General features: G+C 51.2%; 10 protein-coding genes across 10 annotated transcripts; 5 read left to right on the plus strand and 5 right to left on the minus strand.

The window, feature by feature from the left end:
• Nucleotides 1-49: 49 nt before the first annotated feature.
• Nucleotides 50-3,507, plus strand: BDW70DRAFT_126001 (exocyst subunit SEC5). Its single transcript, XM_073735003.1, has 2 exons — nucleotides 50-2,605; nucleotides 2,658-3,507. Exons 1-2 carry the CDS (start codon nucleotides 239-241, stop codon nucleotides 3,396-3,398), a joined length of 3,108 nt encoding a protein of 1,035 aa, XP_073601253.1. The 5' UTR covers nucleotides 50-238; the 3' UTR covers nucleotides 3,399-3,507.
• On the minus strand, nucleotides 3,449-6,564 carry BDW70DRAFT_126002 (uncharacterized protein). The gene is made up of 2 exons (XM_073735004.1): nucleotides 5,932-6,564; nucleotides 3,449-5,824 (listed from the first exon to the last, which is right to left on the minus strand). Exons 1-2 carry the CDS (start codon nucleotides 6,196-6,198, stop codon nucleotides 3,905-3,907), a joined length of 2,187 nt encoding a protein of 728 aa, XP_073601254.1. The 5' UTR covers nucleotides 6,199-6,564; the 3' UTR covers nucleotides 3,449-3,904.
• BDW70DRAFT_4102 (uncharacterized protein) lies at nucleotides 5,926-6,564 on the minus strand. Its single transcript, XM_073743946.1, has one exon. The coding sequence runs from the start codon at nucleotides 6,525-6,527 to the stop codon at nucleotides 6,201-6,203; it is 327 nt and encodes a 108-aa protein (XP_073601255.1). The 5' UTR covers nucleotides 6,528-6,564; the 3' UTR covers nucleotides 5,926-6,200.
• Nucleotides 6,565-7,497: 933 nt separating this feature from the next.
• Nucleotides 7,498-8,195, plus strand: BDW70DRAFT_155118 (uncharacterized protein; the record flags this gene model as incomplete). The annotated part of the gene is made up of 3 exons (XM_073739985.1): nucleotides 7,498-7,630; nucleotides 7,696-8,121; nucleotides 8,179-8,195. The coding sequence occupies 3 exons, from the start codon at nucleotides 7,498-7,500 to the stop codon at nucleotides 8,193-8,195; spliced, it is 576 nt and encodes a 191-aa protein (XP_073601256.1).
• A 61-nt stretch (nucleotides 8,196-8,256) lies between these two features.
• Nucleotides 8,257-10,458, minus strand: capA (adenylate cyclase-binding protein). Its single transcript, XM_073735005.1, has 4 exons — nucleotides 10,248-10,458; nucleotides 9,887-10,139; nucleotides 9,531-9,832; nucleotides 8,257-9,474 (listed from the first exon to the last, which is right to left on the minus strand). The coding sequence occupies exons 1-4, from the start codon at nucleotides 10,292-10,294 to the stop codon at nucleotides 8,487-8,489; spliced, it is 1,590 nt and encodes a 529-aa protein (XP_073601257.1). The 5' UTR covers nucleotides 10,295-10,458; the 3' UTR covers nucleotides 8,257-8,486.
• Nucleotides 10,459-10,684: 226 nt separating this feature from the next.
• Nucleotides 10,685-12,575, plus strand: BDW70DRAFT_126007 (ribokinase family protein). Its single transcript, XM_073735006.1, has 5 exons — nucleotides 10,685-10,811; nucleotides 10,878-11,138; nucleotides 11,191-12,195; nucleotides 12,269-12,451; nucleotides 12,515-12,575. Exons 1-3 carry the CDS (start codon nucleotides 10,734-10,736, stop codon nucleotides 12,028-12,030), a joined length of 1,179 nt encoding a protein of 392 aa, XP_073601258.1. The 5' UTR covers nucleotides 10,685-10,733; the 3' UTR covers nucleotides 12,031-12,195; nucleotides 12,269-12,451; nucleotides 12,515-12,575.
• On the minus strand, nucleotides 12,138-12,537 carry BDW70DRAFT_155121 (uncharacterized protein; the record flags this gene model as incomplete). Its single annotated transcript, XM_073739986.1, has 3 exons — nucleotides 12,138-12,195; nucleotides 12,269-12,451; nucleotides 12,515-12,537. 3 exons carry the CDS (start codon nucleotides 12,535-12,537, stop codon nucleotides 12,138-12,140), a joined length of 264 nt encoding a protein of 87 aa, XP_073601259.1.
• A 137-nt stretch (nucleotides 12,576-12,712) lies between the features above and the next one.
• Nucleotides 12,713-14,356, plus strand: BDW70DRAFT_126008 (mitochondrial 54S ribosomal protein mL44). Its single transcript, XM_073735007.1, has one exon. The coding sequence runs from the start codon at nucleotides 12,834-12,836 to the stop codon at nucleotides 14,049-14,051; it is 1,218 nt and encodes a 405-aa protein (XP_073601260.1). The 5' UTR covers nucleotides 12,713-12,833; the 3' UTR covers nucleotides 14,052-14,356.
• A 75-nt stretch (nucleotides 14,357-14,431) lies between these two features.
• Nucleotides 14,432-15,461, minus strand: BDW70DRAFT_155123 (basic secretory family protein; the record flags this gene model as incomplete). Its single annotated transcript, XM_073739987.1, has 2 exons — nucleotides 14,432-14,455; nucleotides 14,526-15,461. 2 exons carry the CDS (start codon nucleotides 15,459-15,461, stop codon nucleotides 14,432-14,434), a joined length of 960 nt encoding a protein of 319 aa, XP_073601261.1.
• A 991-nt stretch (nucleotides 15,462-16,452) lies between these two features.
• BDW70DRAFT_146530 (uncharacterized protein) lies at nucleotides 16,453-20,717 on the plus strand (the record flags this gene model as incomplete). The annotated part of the gene is made up of 5 exons (XM_073738590.1): nucleotides 16,453-17,097; nucleotides 17,148-17,287; nucleotides 17,338-18,609; nucleotides 18,680-19,439; nucleotides 19,560-20,717. The coding sequence occupies 5 exons, from the start codon at nucleotides 16,453-16,455 to the stop codon at nucleotides 20,715-20,717; spliced, it is 3,975 nt and encodes a 1,324-aa protein (XP_073601262.1).
• Between the last annotated feature and the right edge of the window lie 165 nt (nucleotides 20,718-20,882).

Below are 20,882 nucleotides of genomic sequence, written 5' to 3' on the forward strand. Positions count from 1 at the left end.
ACTTGGACTCTTGGGTTCCATCAGATAAGTCGAGCCAGGTTGCTACCAGAGAAGAGCCAGCTTCGCTGACTACGTAGGCCCAAGTGGTTTATCCTGCTCTCAACCACGACTTCTCCACACTCGTCACTTTCCGCACCCTCGTGGGTTTTCTGCATGCGTTTCCGCTGTCGGTCGTCATAATTGTTATTAATCTTCCCACTCCGTCTCCTTGGTGGAGCTCAGGTCGGCGCTTGCCAGGATGACTGACGCGGACATCGCCCACTTCTACAATTTACCATCGGCATATCCAGACGAATGGCCGGCGGAGTTAGACGATGAAGATGAGGAGGAGGAAGAAGCTCTTCAGCGGCGCGGTTCGAAGTCCAGCTACCATGTCCTCGATCGGAGCAACAGTCGGAGGGGTCCCAATCTTGGATCAATGAAGGGGAATAATAGCCGGGAAAATCTGGTCAAGGTTGACGAGCCCGATCCTTTGGGCTCTACTAGCAGTGTTCTCAACGCTCTCAAGAAACGCGGGCTACCTGTTGCTGAAGACAGCCGGCTACGGAATCGCTTCCTCCTATCCTCCACGGGCTTCTCTCCCGCCCTATTTCTTTCCCAGGTTCATTCCGACGCATCCATTGAATCTCTTATTGATGGCCTCAATGTCCTCTCGCAGTCAATTGACCAGAAATCCGCCTCGCTGAAGGTCCTTGTTGAAGCCAATTTCGAGAGATTCGTCCGCGCTAAGGCGACAATTGACAGTGTATATACAGAGATGAGGAATCAAGGAAGGGAGCAGGAACGAGTGGCTCAGCGCAGGTCGATTGGTCATGTCCGAAGCATTTCTGGGGCGAAACATGGCCCACTCCCGTCCACCAATACTTCGGAATTCAGGAAGAACGCGTTGTTGAAGGAGAGCGACTATGGCGTGAAGGGCATTTGGGCGCCTCTGACGGAAGCCTCCGTGAAGGCCGAAGAAGTCTGGGGCCCGGCGTTGAGTGGCCGTGAGAGGGAACAAATGCTGAAGTCAGTTATTGATAGTATGGAAAGGCGTCGAGAGGTCTACGAGATTGGCGGGCATCTCTCGAAGTCGATCAAACAAAAAGACTATGAATCTGTCTTCGAACAATATAGAAAGGCGAGAGCGCTTACCCAAGAAGCCAAGAGTATCGCCGACATCGCGGGAAGCGAGGGCCGGTCATTGACGGACGAAGAAACTTATGTCATTTTGGCTTTGGGCAGGATGTGGATTGATGTGGATCAGCAGATTCAAGGGTTCAAACGTGATCTTTGGAGACGTCTCAGCGAGGCTCCGAGCACGTCAACGAGGATAACAACATCTGGACCCATCGAGGAATATATGGAATTAATCGGCGCTTTGTTGGAGTTAGGCGTGGACGACAACCCTATTTGGGTCTGGCTTCTCAGCCGTTACGATTACCTACGCGCGAAGATCAAAGCATTCTGTGAGCGTGGCAAGGTCGAGATAGAGATCCTGAGACGCCGCCTCGCGAGCGGTGCCGAGCCGACGCCTCAGGAAGTAGCTTCATATTTGCGACGAACACCCCAGGACAGCTCAACCGGCCCCGCACCTTTACCGGACACGGATCAAGTGATAGAGCTGTGGGAATGCGTCCACACATATCTGAATCGATTGTTGTCGTCCCAAGGAGGTATCCTTGGGGAGATTCTAGATTTTTGGGAAGTGGCCCAGTCCTTCATCGATGGAAATAAGCAAAAGCTTCTGCCGGCTGGGTTTGAGGGGGAGAGCCGAAAGCACCATAAGTTCTCTTCAAACGATGTAAGAGATTTACAGAAAGGACTTATTGAGCTGATTAGCCTGGTTCGAGAGGGTGTCCTATCTCTTTTCGCCGAAGCACCAGTGGAAGATGTGTCTCTTCTCACTTCTCCAATATCACCATCGAGTCCTAGTAGTCAGATAAACTTGGGAGTGACTCCGACTGAGTCCCGCTTCAAACTCGACCCCAAGAATATACCATTTCCCACGCCAAAGCGCGGCGAACCATGGGAAGACTACGCATTCTGGCCCCCCTTTTCTAATTCCCTCAGCGGAGTCCATTATCTTGGTCAATTTCTTATTATAATAGGCGCAGCGGCTGGGGAGATGGCGACCCTCGAACCGGTCTCCAGCAGCGGCACCACCCGGGAACTGCTCCGAGGGCTTGTAAGTATCATACGTGAACGCGCAGTGCGCATCTCCTGTTCTGCGTGGGCGAAGGATGCAGAAATCTGTCGGCTGCTGGAAGATTGGACCCGAGACCCGAAAACAAGGGACTTGACGAAGATGCCGGCACTCTTTGTCAATTTCCAGAATGCGATACTCAGCGGATTACAGAAGATCCTTTACATGTCCGAAGCAATGGCGAAACCAGGTGCTGTAACCGTTGTCACACAACCACCCACCAAACTACTGCAAATGGTGCGTCGAGAGTTCATATCGAGCATAGAGAAGGCTCTGGGAGGTCTCGTCGAGACTGCGGAGCATCCGGCAGCTCGTGAAGAGAACGATGAATGGTCTGTCGCGGAGTCCACAGCGGTAGTTAGGAACAGCAATGGACCTTCAGCTTCTCTTGCTGCAGACGCTGTGGATTCCCAAAACAGGGTGACCAGCCTCGACCTTCTTTTATATTGTCCAGTATCTAACTTTCGTACAGAACGTCCGAATTCTCCTCACACTGTCGAACATCAAAGCCTTTCAAATGGATCTCGTCCCCCAACTTATCGCCAACTTCGAAGCCTCGTTCTCAGTAACGTTAACCGACGAAGCCAAGCTCATCAGGCAAGTTCTCGACGAGGTCGAGCAACGGCTATTCCGATCATACACGGAACCAACAATCACCAACCTAAAGACCATGATCACCGAAGGCGTCACATCGCCAACCTGGGAACCTACAACATCTCGCCCCGAACAAGTCCGACCGTACGTGTACAACGCATTGCTCGCTCTCGTCCTCGTTCACACCGAAATCTCAACGACCATCCCCTCAACATCATCCTCCACAACAAGCCGGTCTGCCGCTTCATCAGCTTCCGGCCAATCGCCCCTCCTCACAATCGTCCTAACACATCTCCTGACACAAGTTTGCACTGCCCTTGTGAATGCCTTCAATTTACGGGCTTCATATTCCCTCAACGCGTTGATCCAAGCTACACTCGACACTGAGTTCATCGCGCAGACGATGTCGCAGTATTCGTCCGAGGAAGCCTCAGCTGTACAGAGCCAGATTTATGTGGAGTTGGATCAGAGGACTACACATGAGGCAAGGGCGCGTCTCCAGTCTGAGTTAGGTGAGATGAGGGGCATCCTGAAGCGACTGAGAGAACGGACGAAGGGTGAGTTTGCCTGCTTTAGGAAGCCCAGAAGTGGAACTTCGCAGAAAAGCGGCGCCGCATAAGCCTTGATTCCCCAGCAGTTTAGGTTATATGAAATCCATAAGTCATATTATTCAACGTAACGAGTGCAGATATATTCCTTAAGCACTGCTCTATCGATTGTACCTATCCAATATATATGGTACTTCATAGGCCGCTACCTAATGAAACAATGAAGAACGGTGATGTGAGACTATCAGGAATTGAGTAGTTCGAAACCCTTACAACACGAGTCCCTGAGAAGGCTCCAAGAACGAGTACAGACAGTAATAAATGCCTGATTCAACCTCGACTGCGCCATATAGGTACTAAAGTGAGAAAGAGAACATGTTGCGTTGTGCGACCTGCATAGCGAATCTTTGGATCCTATGTTAGTCTGGCTCAACAATAAATAGTTGTTTTGACTTATTACAGTTCTGTCCAAGCGAAGTTAAGCAGGCAGCGGCAGGCCGAAAATTTACCGAGTTAATTCCGGAAGGAGGCTTTCAGAGACAAGCTGGTCTGATGATTCCTTTACGATAGATGCCTCTCAAGAAGAGTCTGACTTTTGAACATCAAGCCCTCGAAGCTTTCTGGCCAGCAGGCTTTCACCTTCAGGACTTGCAATGGATCCTACTTGATACCCGCCATATCCTGCATCCCCTCTGCCAAGCTTATTGTAAAGCTCCGGTTCAGGAGAGGATGTTTGACCTGGGACCAGATTCTCTAGTCCGACGATATCATCGCGGATTGAGGGGATAGGCCGGAATGGGTGAGGAGGGCAATCATCAGTTGCACGATAGCTTGGGGGCCGAGGCGACGATCTCTGTTCCCCTTGGTCTGCGCTGAATTTTGTACTTACGCGTAGCGAGGTAGGCTCACGAGACGGTTTGTATGGTGAATAACGTGGTTCGGGGTGCTGAATCTCATTTCGAAGCTTCTCTTTGCCATCGGGCACCCGGTTAGCGAATACAACACGGATGCTAGAGTGAAGATAGTAACGGCCTCTTGATGGGCAACAGATATTGAGATGGATTAAATATCGCAAGACCGGTTTTTCGTTCGGGTCGTTGGAGTTCGTCAACGATGCCTCAGGACGATCGGTACGGTAATTTGATCGAGCAGACAATGGCATGTCTATAATCGGACCAGCCGAGTAACTCCTTTGTCGGATGAATGTCTTTGTTCCGGGTTCCATATCGCTCAAATCGTACGGAACAAGGAATAGTTTAACGGCAGTCTTGTTCGGGTTCTTAATCATGACCTGCAGTTGGCCCTGCTGCGGGATCCGGTAGCAACCACCTGCAGGAGCTTTGGGGGACTCTGCCCTTCTATGCCTCTTATCTCTTCGGCGTATAGCTTCTCGGTCATTATGCTTGGTCCGCATCGACTCGTCATTATTGTGAGCGTTTGTATTCTCGACTGGATCTTGATGGCGTCTACGGCGCCGACTGTGGCACGAAGTATCCTTCGGCAGCGAATTCTCGAGGTCGATCATTCCCACATAAGGGCTGGGACTATCATCAGAGATCGTGCGCCCATTTCCAGATGTAGGGTAGCTGTAGAAGACCGCAGGGAACCGAACCGTAACGTGCGGAGGGCATTTGAGGCATCCTTTGGTCTTACCCTTGCCCAAAACACCAATTTGTGCGGTGAAATCCAGGGGTTTGGACGGGCAAGTTGACATCCTCCCACGGAGGATAGACTCCTCATACGACCCAACCATCGGGGCATGAGTCCTGGAAATTAACTCGGCCGATATCGACGGCCTTCGAGACTTCGTAGAATGGCCTTGAAGTGATGAGGCAAGCTGAAGGCTGTACGAGGAAGCCAAAGACCGACGAGAGGACCGGGAATTGCTGGACAAGGAGTCCCAGCGTATCGGACAATTCGCCCCGGAATTTGCAGAGTCTGCCTGCAGGTCTCTGAAAGAGTCCGGCGGAAGGGTCCGCCGACGATTCGTCTTGTCAAACAAGGTTAGTCGATTATTGGATTCTGTCCGAGTAGAGAAATCCAAGTCTGTGTTATTCGCCTGATGGACTAGAGGGCTTGTCGGCGCCTTCAGGACATAGCTGGATGAGAACGGCGCAAGCGACGGCGCAGGTGTACGATTCGCCTCGGTTACTCTCGCTTCCAGTGCTTGTAGCGGGGCGGTTTGCGTACGCGGCGGAAAGGAGGGAGCGGCGAACCACGGAGATGTAGGAGACGAGGAGAAGAAGGGTAACCCACTGTTAATGGCCCGGTCAGGTATTGGTGATTGCGGTGAATGCTGCTGCCGCTCTAGTTGAGGTGTTCCCTCCCGAAAGTCACCGGAATGGAGGGCCGAACGAGGACGCTCTATTTCAGCTGGTGACGCAAACTCCGAATCGCGGACCCGGAAATCTTGATATAGGCTGTTTCCGGTACTCTGTTCCCTCGTCACCGGGACCTCGTGAGAATGAAGCACGTGGTGACCGACCCGGTCTCCTAACTATACAAGAACTGATGTTAGCATGAACCGCTGAGAAAGACGCGGGCTGGCTAGACGAGAGAGTAGAAAGCACGGAGTAAGTTCAAAGGTCTTGCAGTTGAACTGACCGAGCAATACTGCGACCATTTTGGAGTTTCCGCAGCTTTGATATAATGAATCAATTCCTCTCGATCATGCGCATTCAATCTCGCCGGGCTGGGGCTCCTTGGATGACGCCCGTAGAAGACGCTGGTCTTCTGATCTGATGATCCTGCGTCAACATCATGGGAATCCGGCCATCTGGGATTGAGTTGAGAGTCGTCCTGAGTCATTCGCGGGTCATCAGACCAAAGGTCGTAGAACTGCCGACTTTCAGAATCTTGAAAGATGGGCATTGTCAGCGGGGAATGAGAAGGCAGGAGTGTCTCATAAAGAGAACCACCATCGCAGCGGGAGAGCCTGAGACTGAGTGAGGCAGGAAACGTTGTCTGATGAGGCGACGGGGTGAGTGGAGTGATCCGCTATACACGGAGGTCGGAGGATGTAGTCGGCGGTGGCGGCGAGGACTGGCGTAGATAAAGACGGAGAAAAGAAGGTAAACTGCAGAAGAAAAACGACAGTATAGACTCGTAACGGTGAGGGACGTAGATGTAGCACTGAGGAAGTGTCGAGAGACTGGAGACTTCTCATCCACCTGGGACAAAGAGAGGCGAGGCGTGAACATTAAATGGGCGGAGCAAAGCGGCTTTGGCCATCAGAATCATTGCCTTCCCCACTCGCATCCCTCACGTTCCCGCTGTAGGATGGGTGCTAGTCCGACCAGAAACGGTGCAGATAGCGTCATAATTTGAGTACTATTTTGTCATTTTAGTCCTACTTGGCTATCGTACAACCTAGTAGGTTGTATGTTTTTGATGCTTTTACCGTCGGTGAGAACTCTATTTTCTCGTTGGCGAGGAGTGAAGCCCCGTAGTATGGTGGATATAGCACGCTTATCGCGGGCGTCAGTAAACGTTGGCTCTTCATCCTACTGCTGTAAGGTGGTGCCCAAATTTGGGGTAAGATCATAACTGGGAACCAAATACCTCTACCCCTCAGAAAATAGGAGGCAGGATTGATGCGCTGGTCAGTTGACTGTCCGAAGTACCTTGACAAGCGCCTCCATGAACTAGGACAGGTTTCAGAGTGCAGGGGTCGTCAAATAGTTAACAGCCAATTGGTTGGTCTACCAAATTCACTACTTTAGAATATCATAGACCATATGGCCTTTGCAAACACGAATTCGTTTTGATTGAAACGTTCGGCGTCCGAAGAATTCGGTCATTCTGACCGCAAGTCCTGTAAGATTCTCAAACGCGGTAACTTGTTGCGATGTCCTCAAGCGGCCGACAATGATTCGGGACGTTTTGAGTATGTTCCCGTAGTAGATGTGCCATGTTTTGAGGGATTCAGGTGCAAAAAAGACCCTTATTATGCTCGTGCCCAAACATGGACGTTTAAGACCAAGCTCCCAGTTGACAATACTACGAATATGCACTAGTCCGAATCAGAGATGGTGGCAATTGGAGCATCACTGATAGCCGGTCGCGACTTTTCTTATCGCGATGAAGATTTTCCCCAGGTCTAGCTCATTATACCAACACCTATTAAACAAACTGAACACTCGTTTAAAAGCGTCGCAGAATCTTGTCAAAATGACATCAAAACAATCTGTCGATAGCACCTCCCCTAGCAAAAATCCTCAAACAGACGGCCAAGCCAATAAGAAACGCAAAGGTTTCTCCGTCGGCCCTGCAAACCTGCCTGACGGAACTTATCGTCGCAAAAGTACCTATCCTTACCCATTACTCGTTGCCTAATACCAGCATAGAGATGCTGACTTTCTACGTTAGCTCAAAAAATCAAAGCCGACCTCATTCAGAAAGCTAAGGTCAAGAAGGCCTATGCAAAAATAAAAGCCGCCGAGCTCGCTGCGCCCCAACCGAAGCCATTCTATCTTCAACGTGAACAAGAAGGTCATGAGGGAAATAACGAGCAGACTAAGGAGCCCCCTGCAAGCCTGGAGCTCCACCCGGAGCGCCAGGCTATGCTGAATACTCGAGATGCGGAACCTGAGCAGGCGGATAGGAAAGCAGGAGATCGAAGGACCCGAAAACCAAAGCGGGATGCGTTCGCAAAAGAATTGGAGATCGCGGAGAAGAGGAGGCAGGCGGCTGAGAAGAAGAGGGAGCTGCGAGAGCTTAAAGCCAAAGATAGAGAGGCGATGGCTCGAGCAAAGCGACCGGATCAGAATGGGCAGAGAAGGCTGGGGAGGGAGAGTAAGGTGTTGCTTAGCCGAATCCAAAGGATAGTGGGGGAGACTGCATGAAACACAGTCTGGAACAAAAAGTGATAGAGCTTGCAAGCATGATACCCGCTGTATGATGGTTTTTTTTTTCTACATTTATGTATATTTTGCATAGCATGGTGCTTCTATTTTAGCTCAAAGAATAGACGATACTAAATAACCGATGGTCTATTAATATGGCAAGATTGTGTATACTATGGCCATCTATCTACAATGGAAAACGATTGCTCGAAGATTGCGGCAGTCAACATCAAGGCACCGAGCAAATTCTCAATCCCTGCCTTCTCTAGATACACGATACTTCATAGGACAGGCCCAAAGCTAACGCCTGTGTTTTCAGCCCGCATGCTCGACAATCTCGCTGATAAGAACACCATCCTTGAAGTAGGTCTTTATCTGCTCCGGGACGGGGCATTCCTTTGTATCTTCATCGGTGCCTTCCTTGGGAGGAAGCATCACATTGACAGCGGTGCATTTGCTCGAGAAGAGCTCCGTACCTAGGCTCTGGGACGACAGATAAACAGTTGCGCCATCGACCTGGTCCATAAGCAGTGTAGGGGCAACGCCATCAATTTGAAGAGCGAACTTGGAGCACTTGACAACATCAAGGCTGCTAACGAGCGAGTCGACGATAATGGACAAGCCATGACAATTATCGATGGCAATCGCATTGGCCTTGCTGGACACTTTGATGATAGTCTTGTTGCAACGAGAAATGAGGATTGATTGGTTCTGCTTGGCGGGGATTTCGACAATGTCTCCGGGGTTCTCGAAGTTCTCGATGAACCACTTGGTGCCTTCGAGATCCTTGCGGGGCGGTTTCCGGCTACGCATGCTCTCTGGCTTTGGTTTCTTGCTAGGGGCTGGAGACTTGGAGCGGGAACTAGAACTAGGGCTTCCAGGAACGGTAGAGCTAGCTCGGAGGCTTGGGTTCTTGTGCGTCATCTGGGACTTGTCAACCTTGCGCAGGCCTTGTGTGACAGCATCTCCCTGGTTCAGCTGAGCGAACACAGCCGACATATCTGACGAGGCGCCGGAGCTCTGCTGTTCGGGGATCATGGGGGGAGGAGGAGGGGGTGGTGGTGGTGGCGCCCCCCCAGCAGGTATATTCAGGGTCGGCACTGGAGGAGGCCGAGGAGGCGGAGTTCCTGCACCGCCAGCAGCAGGGTCGGAGCTGTTTTTGACCTGTCTGAGAGCCTCCTGTGCATCTATTCCATCCTTGTCATTCCATGTCAGGCCCTTTGGATAATGATTGCGGAGGTAGGATGAAAGCGATTTGAAGATTTGGTAGTACGCTTGAATGTAGTCATAATGGGTACGGTCCCTGCAAGTCTGTCAGTAAATCACGGTGCAACATGATCTCCGGTACAAAACACATACTTCTCTTTATATTCCTTCAGCACCTTGTTACCGTAGTACTGAATACCTCCGAGCATCTCGCTGACGAAATCGGCAGGCTTGGGATCAAAGAACCAGCCCAGGGCAACGATACCTTCGGCAACGGCACTCAGGTGGTCAATAAGAGGCGAAGCCCTGTTAGACTCCCGAATGTTGTTGATGGCATCGGATGCCGTGTGGAGTCCAGTCATAAGCTCCGGAGGCTGGATTTCTGGCTTCTTCGCCTTGGTCGAGACATAGAGGTAAGTGCGCTCTGCCTTGAAGGCTTCAAGGACAGCGTTGGACTTAAAGACAAATGAGCAAGGCGTTCAGCAACTATTATGGCTCCTGCATCATACCTGGTCCGCGACGAGACCTCCGATCTTCTGTCCTAGTTGCACGAAATCCCCAACGTCCTTGCTAATCAATGCATCAAAGTCTTCGATCTGAGGTGGAAGAGGAGCAGCTGCGGGGGCCGCGGGGGCGGTTGGTGTAGGTCGCTCAGAGGCTTGCGGCTCCAGCGCGGCCGAGTTGTCAGCGGTCTTCTTCTGGGCATCGTGTTCATCTAACGACATCGCCATGTCCTCCAGGCGGGAGGTCGCGGCTTCTAGTCTGCAGATATATGCATGTCATTAGTCTTGGGAAGATGAAGTGTTCGGATTGAAGACATTGCGGTTTGCAGGGAAATATGAGAAATAGAAGATCGAAGCAAGGTCGTACCGCTTGATGAGGGTCGTCAAGTTATGCATATGGCTGGTTGCCGCCATATTGTCGGCTTTCTGGGCAGCAAAGAGGCTGCGGGCAACGGAGCTAGGGGTTGAAATAAATAAAAGGTAGGCCTATAGACCGGATCGAGACGTGAGTCAATTATCTCGGTGCCCGGCCAAATAGCAGATAGGGAGCAGTGTCTTCAGAAGGAAGGGCAAACGGTGAAAGAATAAGAACAATTGTTGCTACGGTGTCGATGATCAACTGACAACGGGGATACACTACTCCTGAGCCTCTGCTGAGACCGCTGTGGGTCTTACAGTACATTACTTATTATACACGAGATCAGTTGGGCCAGACGCGAGCTCCGATGACGTTGTATGTATAATACTGTAATAATGTTCCTGCATGTTTCGCGATAAGAGTCGAAGATAAAACATCGCCAAAAAGCTAGCTTCCGCTACGCTTAATCGGTAATTGAACACTGCTTGCTTCAACATGTCCCGAGAAAGTAGCATTGCGGGAGAGGGAAAAATGTCCAGGGTCGAGTTTTGTACTCTGGGCATGTTTATTCTCGGTACGCGCACCTAGCTGCTAGATAACTACAGCGTAATTGCTTACCTCCAATCGGGCACAATAACAGATGATATCGACTTCGAGGGTTCTCGGCCCAGCGTCAAAAATGTTCTTGGTGGTGCGGCGTCGTTTGCGGTCATCGGCGCCCGTCTGGCAGCGGGGAAAGAGTACTCCAGGTCCGTCAGTTGGATTGTCGACGTTGGCTCAGACTTTCCACCAGAAGTCCTGGATGTAATTACGGCATGGGATACAGACTGCGTGATCAGGAGGAACCCCGGAAGACTCACCACGAGGGCATGGAACGGTTACGGGCCCAATGAAAAACGGGGTGAGTGCCCAGATGCTCCGCAATGTGCTACCGGAATGTTAATGAAACGTAGCTTTTAAATACTTGACTCCAAAGCTACGATTAGAGCCATACATGCTTTCAGACTCCCAAGTGCTGTCAAAAACGTTTCATATGGTTTGTTCCTCGTCTCGTTGCGTATCCATAGTGCGGCACATTCTTCAACGTCGGGAGGGCCTGGCCGGTGGGCCCAACGAGAGGCCAATCTTTGTCTGGGAACCTGTACCAGATATGTGCACGCCTGAGGAACAGCTGAAGTTCTTGGAGGCGTGTCGTGAGGTTGACATTGTAAGCCCTAATGACTTAGAACTAGGCATGATGTTCGGGCAACCATGCTGGAGTGAGGGAAGCGCTCAAGGCAAGGAAACAGTGAACAAGATTCTTGATTCAGGGATCGGATCTCGGGGTGAAGGGTACTTGGTTATCCGAGCAGGGAAGGATGGCAGTTACGCTTATTCTCGAGGTCTAAGGCTCTGGCTACCCGCTTATCATCAGCCGACTGCCTCAGGGAGCTCACCCGTTGTTGATCCAACGGGAGCTGGAAACTCCTTCTTAGGCGCGCTAGCGCAGGGAATGGTGAGCGAAGGTAGAGATGCGACTAAAGTCATCAGTTCGATTCTTGCGGAGTCCGCAAACTGGCAAAAAGCAATCGCAGGCTGCGGAAAGTATCACAGCATTCCACCCGCTCTGATTCTCGCCACCATTGCTGCAAGTTTCGTCGTTGAACAGATTGGCGTGCCTCGCCAGTCTACATCTCCTGAGGGGAAGGAACTCTGGAACGGCATTGAATTTACGGAACGAGTCCGTCTTTACACCCACAAATTGTGTCGGACACTCGAAGAATCTCTTCAAAATCACTTGCAGATCAACTGACCGATTGATAACGCCTTTCTATTGTCGTACAGCCCGCATAATTATAGAACATAGACTTTGCCATACCATAGCTTCCCCTGCAGCTTTCTTTGTCTTCCCGCACGTTCTTATGATTCGTTTTTGGCGGCCTGTTGCCTCTCGTGTTCGATAATCTGCTTGCTCCAGCTGCGCACAATCGAAAGCGTGTTAGTATAAGATAGATCCCGACTCGGTGGGCAGCATTGCAAGGGTGACTGACTATCGACTGGGGAAGAACCTGCCCGGCTCTGGCATCCTGTCCCGGTATTCGCGTTCTGCACTGATACTCCAGACCGCAGCGACTATTCCAAGCATCGCCGCGCCGATAACAGCGGTATTAGCCTTCCAGTTCGCGGGCCGAGCGTACCAGCCTCCGGCGGGAGACCAGACTTCCTTGGGGTACCTAAAAGCAAATCGGTAAGCCAGGGGCGTAACAAAGGTTTAAAAAATGGTATATACAACATACGGGATCTTTCCGCCTCCACCCATTGCGATTGTGAGGATTTTGGGGTGTTCAAAGGATAAGAGTGTCAATAGTTGCTTGGAGTTTGGAGGTGTTGTCTCATCCCGAATAATGGGGGTCTTGTTAGTCACGTGACTAGGTCTCTCCGGAACTCGGTTTGACTTCTTCCGGAAGCTTTTTCTCATTGCCCAAAGTTTGTATAGCGAACAGCACGAGAGGCCCCTTTCTATCACTTCCGCGCCTGGCATTTTGGGTGTCCGTCATCTTTAAGCTCTATCCTCTCTTTTGCAACTCACGTTTTTCCCGCCCTTTTTTCGCCCTGATGAAGAGGCTGCAACTCCAACGATGGAGCAGTTCGGCCCTATCGTCCCGGGCCAGAATCGGTGGCCGATTGCAGCGACAACTCTGCTCGAGCAAGAGGTTCCAGTCAACCGAAGCGACACCTTTGCAGCCTGGGGGTGACCAATTAGTTGCAGAGCAATTCCCGCGTCATACTCCTACTCGTTTACCAAAAGTCTCAAAATACAATCTCCCTTCACCACCAGTCCAGGCCGCACGCGACTCTGCAAAACTCGCCGCACTCCATGCACGACTTTATCTCCCCTCGCGATTACCGCTTGAAACATTAGCACGGTGCTTAGTTGACGCCTCAGCTGACCCAAATCCCCAATTCAATAACGCGCCATTTTCCGTACTAGGCCATGACCTCCTGACCAACTACGCATCCGAACACCTTATTTGCACATATCCTCGACTGCCTTTGACCGTCATTTTTGCGGCACTGTATGCTTATGTCGGGCCGAAAACACTCACCGCAATGGCCAGAGAATGGGGTGTGGAACATGCTGCTCTTCCCGGCGGCGAGGTAGACCCTGGCCTCCTTCAATTTAAGAGAGTCGAGCCCGGGACCGATATAAATGCGGAGCCTCTCAAAGGCACTACAAGGCCGAACGAAGACCAGAAACATTGGCGGAAATCGATTTCCTCTAGCGTTGTGTACGACAACGAATTCGGAGATCCAGATCTGGCAGGCGTACCGCCTCCCGAATCACAGTCCGAAGCTCTGCAGGATGTCAAGCCCGTAACGGTTGAACAAGCTAGCGCGGCTTTTGTGCGGGCTATAATGGGCGCGATCTACCTTCACGCCGGCCGAGCAGCAGCCAAGCGATTTTTCGAACAGCACATCCTCTCGCGACACCTTGATATCTCCAGTCTGTTCAACTTCTCTTTGCCCACCCGTGATTTGGCCCAACTCTGTGCGCGTGAAAACTATGAGCCCCCCGTGGCCAAAATCATTAGCGAAACCGGTCGCCGTAGCAGACACCCTGTCTTCGTTGTCGGAATATTCTCTGGTCAGGATAAATTGGGCGAGGGCGCAGGCGCCAGTCTACCTGAGGCTCGATCAAGGGCTGCCGTTGCCGCTCTCAAAGGATGGTATCTTTACAGCCCGCTAGAAGTCCGCGTACCCAGTTCTATGGAGGAGGAAGGCGCTGCTCCTTGGAAGCCAGTCTACGTGGATCTGGGTGAGGTGGTTGCATAGAGCTATGTGGTGCACTGTTCTCTTCTACACGGTAAATTTCGACAAGAAGTTGGCAAAAGCCACCGGGTATATTATGTTTTATCAATGTTTGTGAAGATCGGATCTTGTACAGTATGGGCAATTTACTCTATTCTTGTGGTGTTTTCTTATTTCTCTTCTGCTTCTGCAGGTGAAGGTAGTCCTTCGGGCGAGGCTTTCCAGAGCTGTGTTTTTAGACATACCGTACATAGATGCATCAAGTCGACGCTTGCTAATAACTGCTTCCGTTTCTCAGACGCGATTATCAGCGTAGCAGCATATCCACTGGGAATTGTACCGTCCCCGCAGCAATCGCACTATGGTCGTCTTTTTACCTAGAGTGAATTGCCGGAGTCAGACATCTAGTTCATGATTTCAATGGTGTCCTAAAGCAAGATTAGTGTAGAAAGTATGTACTGAATATACATGGTAGCTCTAACTATCGACCAGATTTACGATCTCGTCTTCCCAGGTCCCTTGGCCGCCTGAGGTATCCAACCAGCTACCATACTCATCCCATAGTTCATCGATCTCAGCGCCGTACAAAGCCTTCCAGAAGCTCTCTTGTTCGTCACCTATAACGTCCACGCCGGGCCTACCTTCTCCAACATAACCAACACGGCAAAGCCGATCGTTTAACAAGCCTATCGCTCCCCTCCCAACCCGGACATCCTCCAGCCACGCCAGAAAGTATGCCGTATGTTGGTACCCCGAGTCCCATTTCTCTGGCCTCTCCTTAGCAGAGGTTGGCCGAGTCCAATGAGGCGGACTCAATCCCGCCTTGAGACGCACAAAGTCCGCAACGCCCTCGATCAAGCCGCCTGGCGCACGGGGTGTAGAATCATCGGGCTTACCATCAATTGTAGCACGCGGCGCAGCATATTGGTAGCAGTGGACGAGCTCGTGTGTGAGGACGCCGACTAGCTCCGCGACGGGATCGGCTTTGGTGCGGCAATGCTGAATGTACGCGAGGGAGAGGTGGATTTCTTTATGGTCGTTGTCAAGGTCCTTGCCGGTTGTGTAAGCGACGCCTCCAATGTCACGTAGAAGGAGTGTGACCGAGCGGGTTGGCGGGACAGAAGGCGTGAATGTTTGTAAGTGCTTTCGCTTCCTGGAGTTTGTTGCGGAGGCCCCAGTTATCGCTCTCCCCGACTTTGGAGGGCTGTAGAGATTCTGGATGATGGCGGAAAGGGCGGCTTCGAGGGTAGATGCGAGATCAGGGATGGCAGTAAGGAAGAATTGAGAGGCAGGGTGACGGAGCTCGTGGATATGGAGCTGGAACTTGGGAGCGGGGAGCTTGGAGCAGTCAGCAGTTGAGTCGGCGGCTGAAGGTGGCTCTTTCGCGGCATCGCGGGAACTGATGATTGTTGGGATCGCTGAAGGTGTAGCCATCACTGCTTATATCAAATGTATATATCCTATGACGCTAGGGAATCTTTCCGAGTCAATGTTCATCAGACATTGATTGAGCGGGGGATGCAGCGAGCCGGCGCTATCTGCAGGTGGACTACTGCACGCGAGTGGCGTGTCTGGAAAACACAGATGCTTCTCTTATAGACCTTATAAATCTGAAAATAATGACAGCTGTTGAAGCTAGTAAATACTCGGGCTACATTACTCTCGGCTACTATTATCTAATGTGGACCACTGTTGGGTCGTTCTGTCGGACTGCTTGGGTATTCTCGCTCAGGGACCAAATTATACACCAACAACCCCTCCACGTAATTTGAGTCGGGATATGGGACAACTAAACAAGATACCAGACTATACGCAGTAAGAGGCCCTAGCAGAATATACAATTAGTGTCCAAAAACAAGCCGTTCAATTCTACGCCGCATGTCATGCATCTAATCATTGTAGACTACTATGCATTTTAGTCTAATTCATTAGGCTGATGTGGGCCTGCGGGCGGCCAATGTGCATTGCGAGTAAACAACGTTAGCCCGAAAAAGTGTCGATGCGACAACATCAACCGTCAACAACCACTTCACAACATCACTACCCTAGCCTCTTCAGCCATTTCCCTCTCTTTCTCTCACTTCCATTTGCTCCAGTCGATCTTGCGATCGTCTGCTCTGCGAGCGAACCGACCTCTCGCTTATCGTCGTGTCCGTGCCTTTTATCGGGTCTCCGCCATCCCCTCCGCGTTCCTTCCCTTCGTCACCCCTCGCCCACCAACAACCTCAAACCTTCCTTGTCGTCGTCGTCCTTGTCTTCCTACCTGCTTCATCCCAATGGAAAACTGACCTGCGACTGCTACGACTATTCTATTCTCCCGTACGTATACTCACTCTTCCACCCCGTTTCCCCCTTCTCGTTTCTCCAACTACCCACTTCCCCAAGCACGTTCATGTTCCAGTTTAAATCTAAATCGTATTTGACCATGTCCCTCATCACTGATACTGATTTAGCAGCTTATGCCTCATTATTTATCCTAATCTACACACTATCAGACGCCGGGGTCTTCCTTTCCAACTTTTTCTTCCTCGTCGCACGCTCGAGCGTGTACTTCCCCTTCGCCTTTCACTTCTCCAAGCTCGCGCTACCCCTCTTCAAGCTTCTCGTAGCCAGGATGGATTACAAGGCGAGGGACATACTTGCGGCGCTGAGGAACGTCAACCTTTCGGTTGATGCTAAGGTGACCCATCTACTTGGCTTGAAGTCCGACATCAAGCAAAAGAATGTTCCGGAGAAGGCAGTGCCTGTGATTTTTGAGTGTTTGCGACATGCAATAGCCTCACCCTTTCACGCCCTTTACTCGGCTGGGTTTTCGACGCTCGGTCATTTCTTGAAACGGCTGTACATCCAAGAACACCACCAACTCGTCGCCGCCATGTCCGACCGGATTCTCCCCGCTCTCGTGGATCGCATGGGTGACAACAAGGACCGCATCAGACAGCAGACTACCCACGCTCTGGCCGACTTGTGGGAGGGTGTGGGTCCCCAAATTGAGAATCTTGTACTCAGCGTTGGCTTTCAGGGAAAGAACCCTTTTCAGAAACAGACTTGTCTCAATTTGCTATCTATCGTGTGTTGCCTTTGTTCCCCTTTTTGGCCATGACTGACTGTACGCCATAGGCGCTTACACGTTCAGAAATTACTGCCGCTTATGCAGAAGCTACCGCCAAAGAATATCTCCCACAGATTATCAGTTTTGTCGAAGATGCCGATCCGACTGTCCGCCAAGGGGCGAGAGCACTACTCGTACAGATGTTCATGTAAGTCTTAATTCTCGCGTTGTTTGTTCACCTAGACTAATCAACAATAGCGGCGAACGTGACTCTAGCAAACACGAATTGAAGAGAGCACTTGAACAATACAAGGTTAGGCCGTCGCATGCGAGGGAGATCCTTGCCGGTATCGGTCTTGACCCGGATCTTTACGACGAGAGCCAGTCTTCACGTCAACATTCAATCCAGCAAAGGGCGCCCTCTCGAGCTGCCACCGTTTCTCGCGCGCCATCGCGCGCCGGCATTTCGCGTGCTCCTTCGCGGGCCGCCATATCGCGGGCCGCTTCACGAGCCGATATTTCGCGTGCTCCGTCACGAGCTGATACATTTGATGAGCGTTCCGGGCCGTCCATTACTCATGTTGACTCTAGCTCTGCTGTCGACGATGGTGCTCCTGTGTTGCATCATCCCAAGCCGGTCCGAACATCTCCTATCACCGGCGACATGATTGCTGCCTCGGATAATCGAATTGCCGTCACGGATTCTATCCCCGCGAACGACTTTGATTCCCCGAAGCAGAAGAACACCTTGAGAACCAACGCAAGCAAAGCTTCTGGAATGGTGAACGCTCCGGCTGGCCAAGCAGCTGCTCCTGCAACTCTCGGACATGCCGTTGAGAAAGCCAAACGCGTTGTTGAGCCTCTTGATATCGAGCCTTATGATCTCAGCTCTTCTCAGGAACTTGATCGGCTACAGGCTACCATGGCTCCTTGGTTTGAGGGCAGAGAGACTGAAATGAACTTCCAGAGGCGTGAAGAGTACACCATCTTGATCCGCCGAATCACCCATGGAAATGCGCCACAGAGATGGCCTACCGCATACTTGGGTTTCGTCAAGATGACGCTTCCTTTTGTCTTTATTACGGCCAATTCCGTTCGGACTTCTCTGCAAACCGCTGGCCTTCGGGCAGTTCAGTCTCTCGCCCGCGTCAACAAAGAACGACTCGACAGCTCTATCCACATCATCTTGCAGAATGTCTTGAAACTCTGCGCAAACGCGAAGGGCATTACTTCCCAAAACAGCAACTTGACTATCATCGCTATACTCGAGAACGTGACCTGCAATCAACGCGTGTTAAACCAGATTACGGGCGCTGCAAAGGATAAGAACCAGAACATGCGGATCTTTTCCGCGGGTTGGCTTGAAATCATCATTGATGGCCAAAATCGCCACAAGACTCACGCCGAAGGCGTGAACAGCATCGCCGCATGCATCCAGGAGGGCGTTGAGGATGCGAAAGAAGACATTCGGAGGGCTTACCGTCACACCTTCTTCCGGTTTTCCAGCGTCTGGCCGGCGCGAGCTAAAAAGTGAGTCGTCCGCCCAACCGTTGATATCTTTCCCCCTTTTTCAATCTGGAATTGGGCTAATAGAAAACAGGATCTTAGACGCAGTTTCGCCAAAAACACAGAAATTAATTGAAAAGGACATGCTAAAGATGTCGGAGGATCCGTTTGTTTCGAACTCGGGTTCCTCGGTGACGGGGCTATTTAGCAGCACGCCAGCTCGTGCGGCCACGAAGGGGGTGACTACTGAAAAAGGAAAGGCTAGTATTGCTGTTCCTAAAACCATGTCGAGCCCCAAATTAGCATCACGCTCTACTCAACCTGTTACGACGAAGACCAATACTCTACAGAAGAAGCCTACATCAACCTTGTCATCTGCTCCCATGCGACCAGGAGCGGCGAAACCGCGTCCAGCGACCGCGGCCGGATTTCAACAGAAGAAAAAGGAGAATGAGAGTCCACGAAAAAAGCAGACCCCAAGCCGGGTTCCTGAACCAAGTTTGGATACCCCGATCACTCGTCGTCGTCAGAACAGCGACCCCACTCAAAACGAGAGCCCTACGAAGAGTGGGTGGGTAGCACATGCCGCAGATGACCATCACATTGGGCCTTTGACTATTCCGAAGAGACGCTCAACCAGAGACATCGAGACACCTCGAGCGAGAGCTAGCAAGCAGGCAGATATCGTAGTTGAGATGGACGACAAGAATTACGCTGGGAGGGACGATGAGATAGTCCATGAGAAGGTGAATGAGACGGTCTATGAGACCGTCGATGGGATGTTCGATGAAAGGGTCAACGAGAGCGTCTATGAACGGGTCGATGAGCACGTCGATGAACGGATCGATGAGATGGTCGATGAACGGGTCGACGAATGGGTTGGTGAAATGGTCGACGAGAAGGTCGATGAGAAGGTCGATGAGAAGGTCGATGAGAATGTCGATGAGAATGTCGATGAGAATGTCGATGAGAAGATCGATGAGAAGGTCGATGAGAATGTCGATGAAAATATCGATGAGAAGATCGATGAGAAGATCGATGAGAAGATCGATGAGAAGATCGATGAGAAGATCGATGAGAAGGTCGATGAGAAGGTTGATGAGAGGGTTGGTGAGAAGGTTGACAACGAGGTCGATGACAATCTTCAGAAGGAAGTCGCCGAAAAGCGGAGTATGTCAATATCCGATGAGATAGTCGCGTCGGCCCAACGGCCCAGTGAGGAGGTTAAGGAGCGTTCTTCGGAGGCGGAGAGGGCATCTATGAGAAAGGAAGGCAGCCCGCGACCTGAGCGCGAGTATGTCGATTCAACGATTGTATCGGAGTCTCCCCTTCCAAAGCGCGCTGTGTCACTCTGGTCACAGAATTCGATTAACGCACATGGGATCCTCTTGAAAGGAATTGAGCGAATTCAGACGAGAACTATGGCGACGGATGGATATCGAAAGCTCCAGGGGCTGATTCAGCACCATCCCGATCTGTTCGCTGATGAGGAGCAATTTGCTGTGTTGTTGATTGGTTTGCTTGACGAGTTGGCGGAAAAGACTCCGCCGAGCAAGAGTGTGTTATCATTGGGCACGGTGTCGGATCACAAGACGCAGGTTTTGTTCACTGTGAAGTACATGTTTGAGAACTTCAAGAAGTTTTTTGCGCCTCACTACCCTGGCACGGTTGTGGCATTGTTGGAGGCAGAGAAGTCAGCGGAAATGGGAGGTCACTTGATCAAGGCCATCGAAAACCTTATTGATGACATTGTTAATGCTTCCAGGGCACAGTATGAGATCATTGGCGCCGTCGTGACCCATCTTGGTCCTGCTGTTCAGAATGAGGCTGGGCCTACTGAGCACAGGATGCTTCGAAAGGGCTTGGATGTTATCACACACGGCCTTACCAGCATGAAGGAACGGGAATGGGAACTTCCGTCTGATCAGTTAGAGCGCCTCGGAGAATTTGTGAGACAGGTGATGCCGCTTCCATCGGTGGCCCTGAAGCGGAGGATCTTCGCACTTTGCATTGCTCTGCGCGAGATAGTGGACGACGAAGGGCGATTCTGGGAACTTGTCGGGTCGAAGACAAAGGGTGTCGACGGCCTTCTATTTTACTACCGGACGAGGCAGGAGGCGCAGGCTGCATAGGCAGCTCAGTGAGTGGAGGATTTTGCCTGGACTTTTGCACATCTTCCGTTTTTGGTTGTGCGAGATGTTTGTCTGGAAAGGAGTTTTCTTGGACACGGTGTGTTTTTGGATGTTGGCAGCCCGCATTTTGAATGGAGTTCTTGTTTTGGACATGGTTTGTTTTCG

Source organism: Aspergillus foveolatus (genome assembly GCF_047715535.1).
Source record: "Aspergillus foveolatus strain CBS 279.81 unplaced genomic scaffold BDW70scaffold_1, whole genome shotgun sequence".
In the NCBI taxonomy this organism is placed as follows: Eukaryota; Fungi; Ascomycota; class Eurotiomycetes; order Eurotiales; family Aspergillaceae; genus Aspergillus; species Aspergillus foveolatus.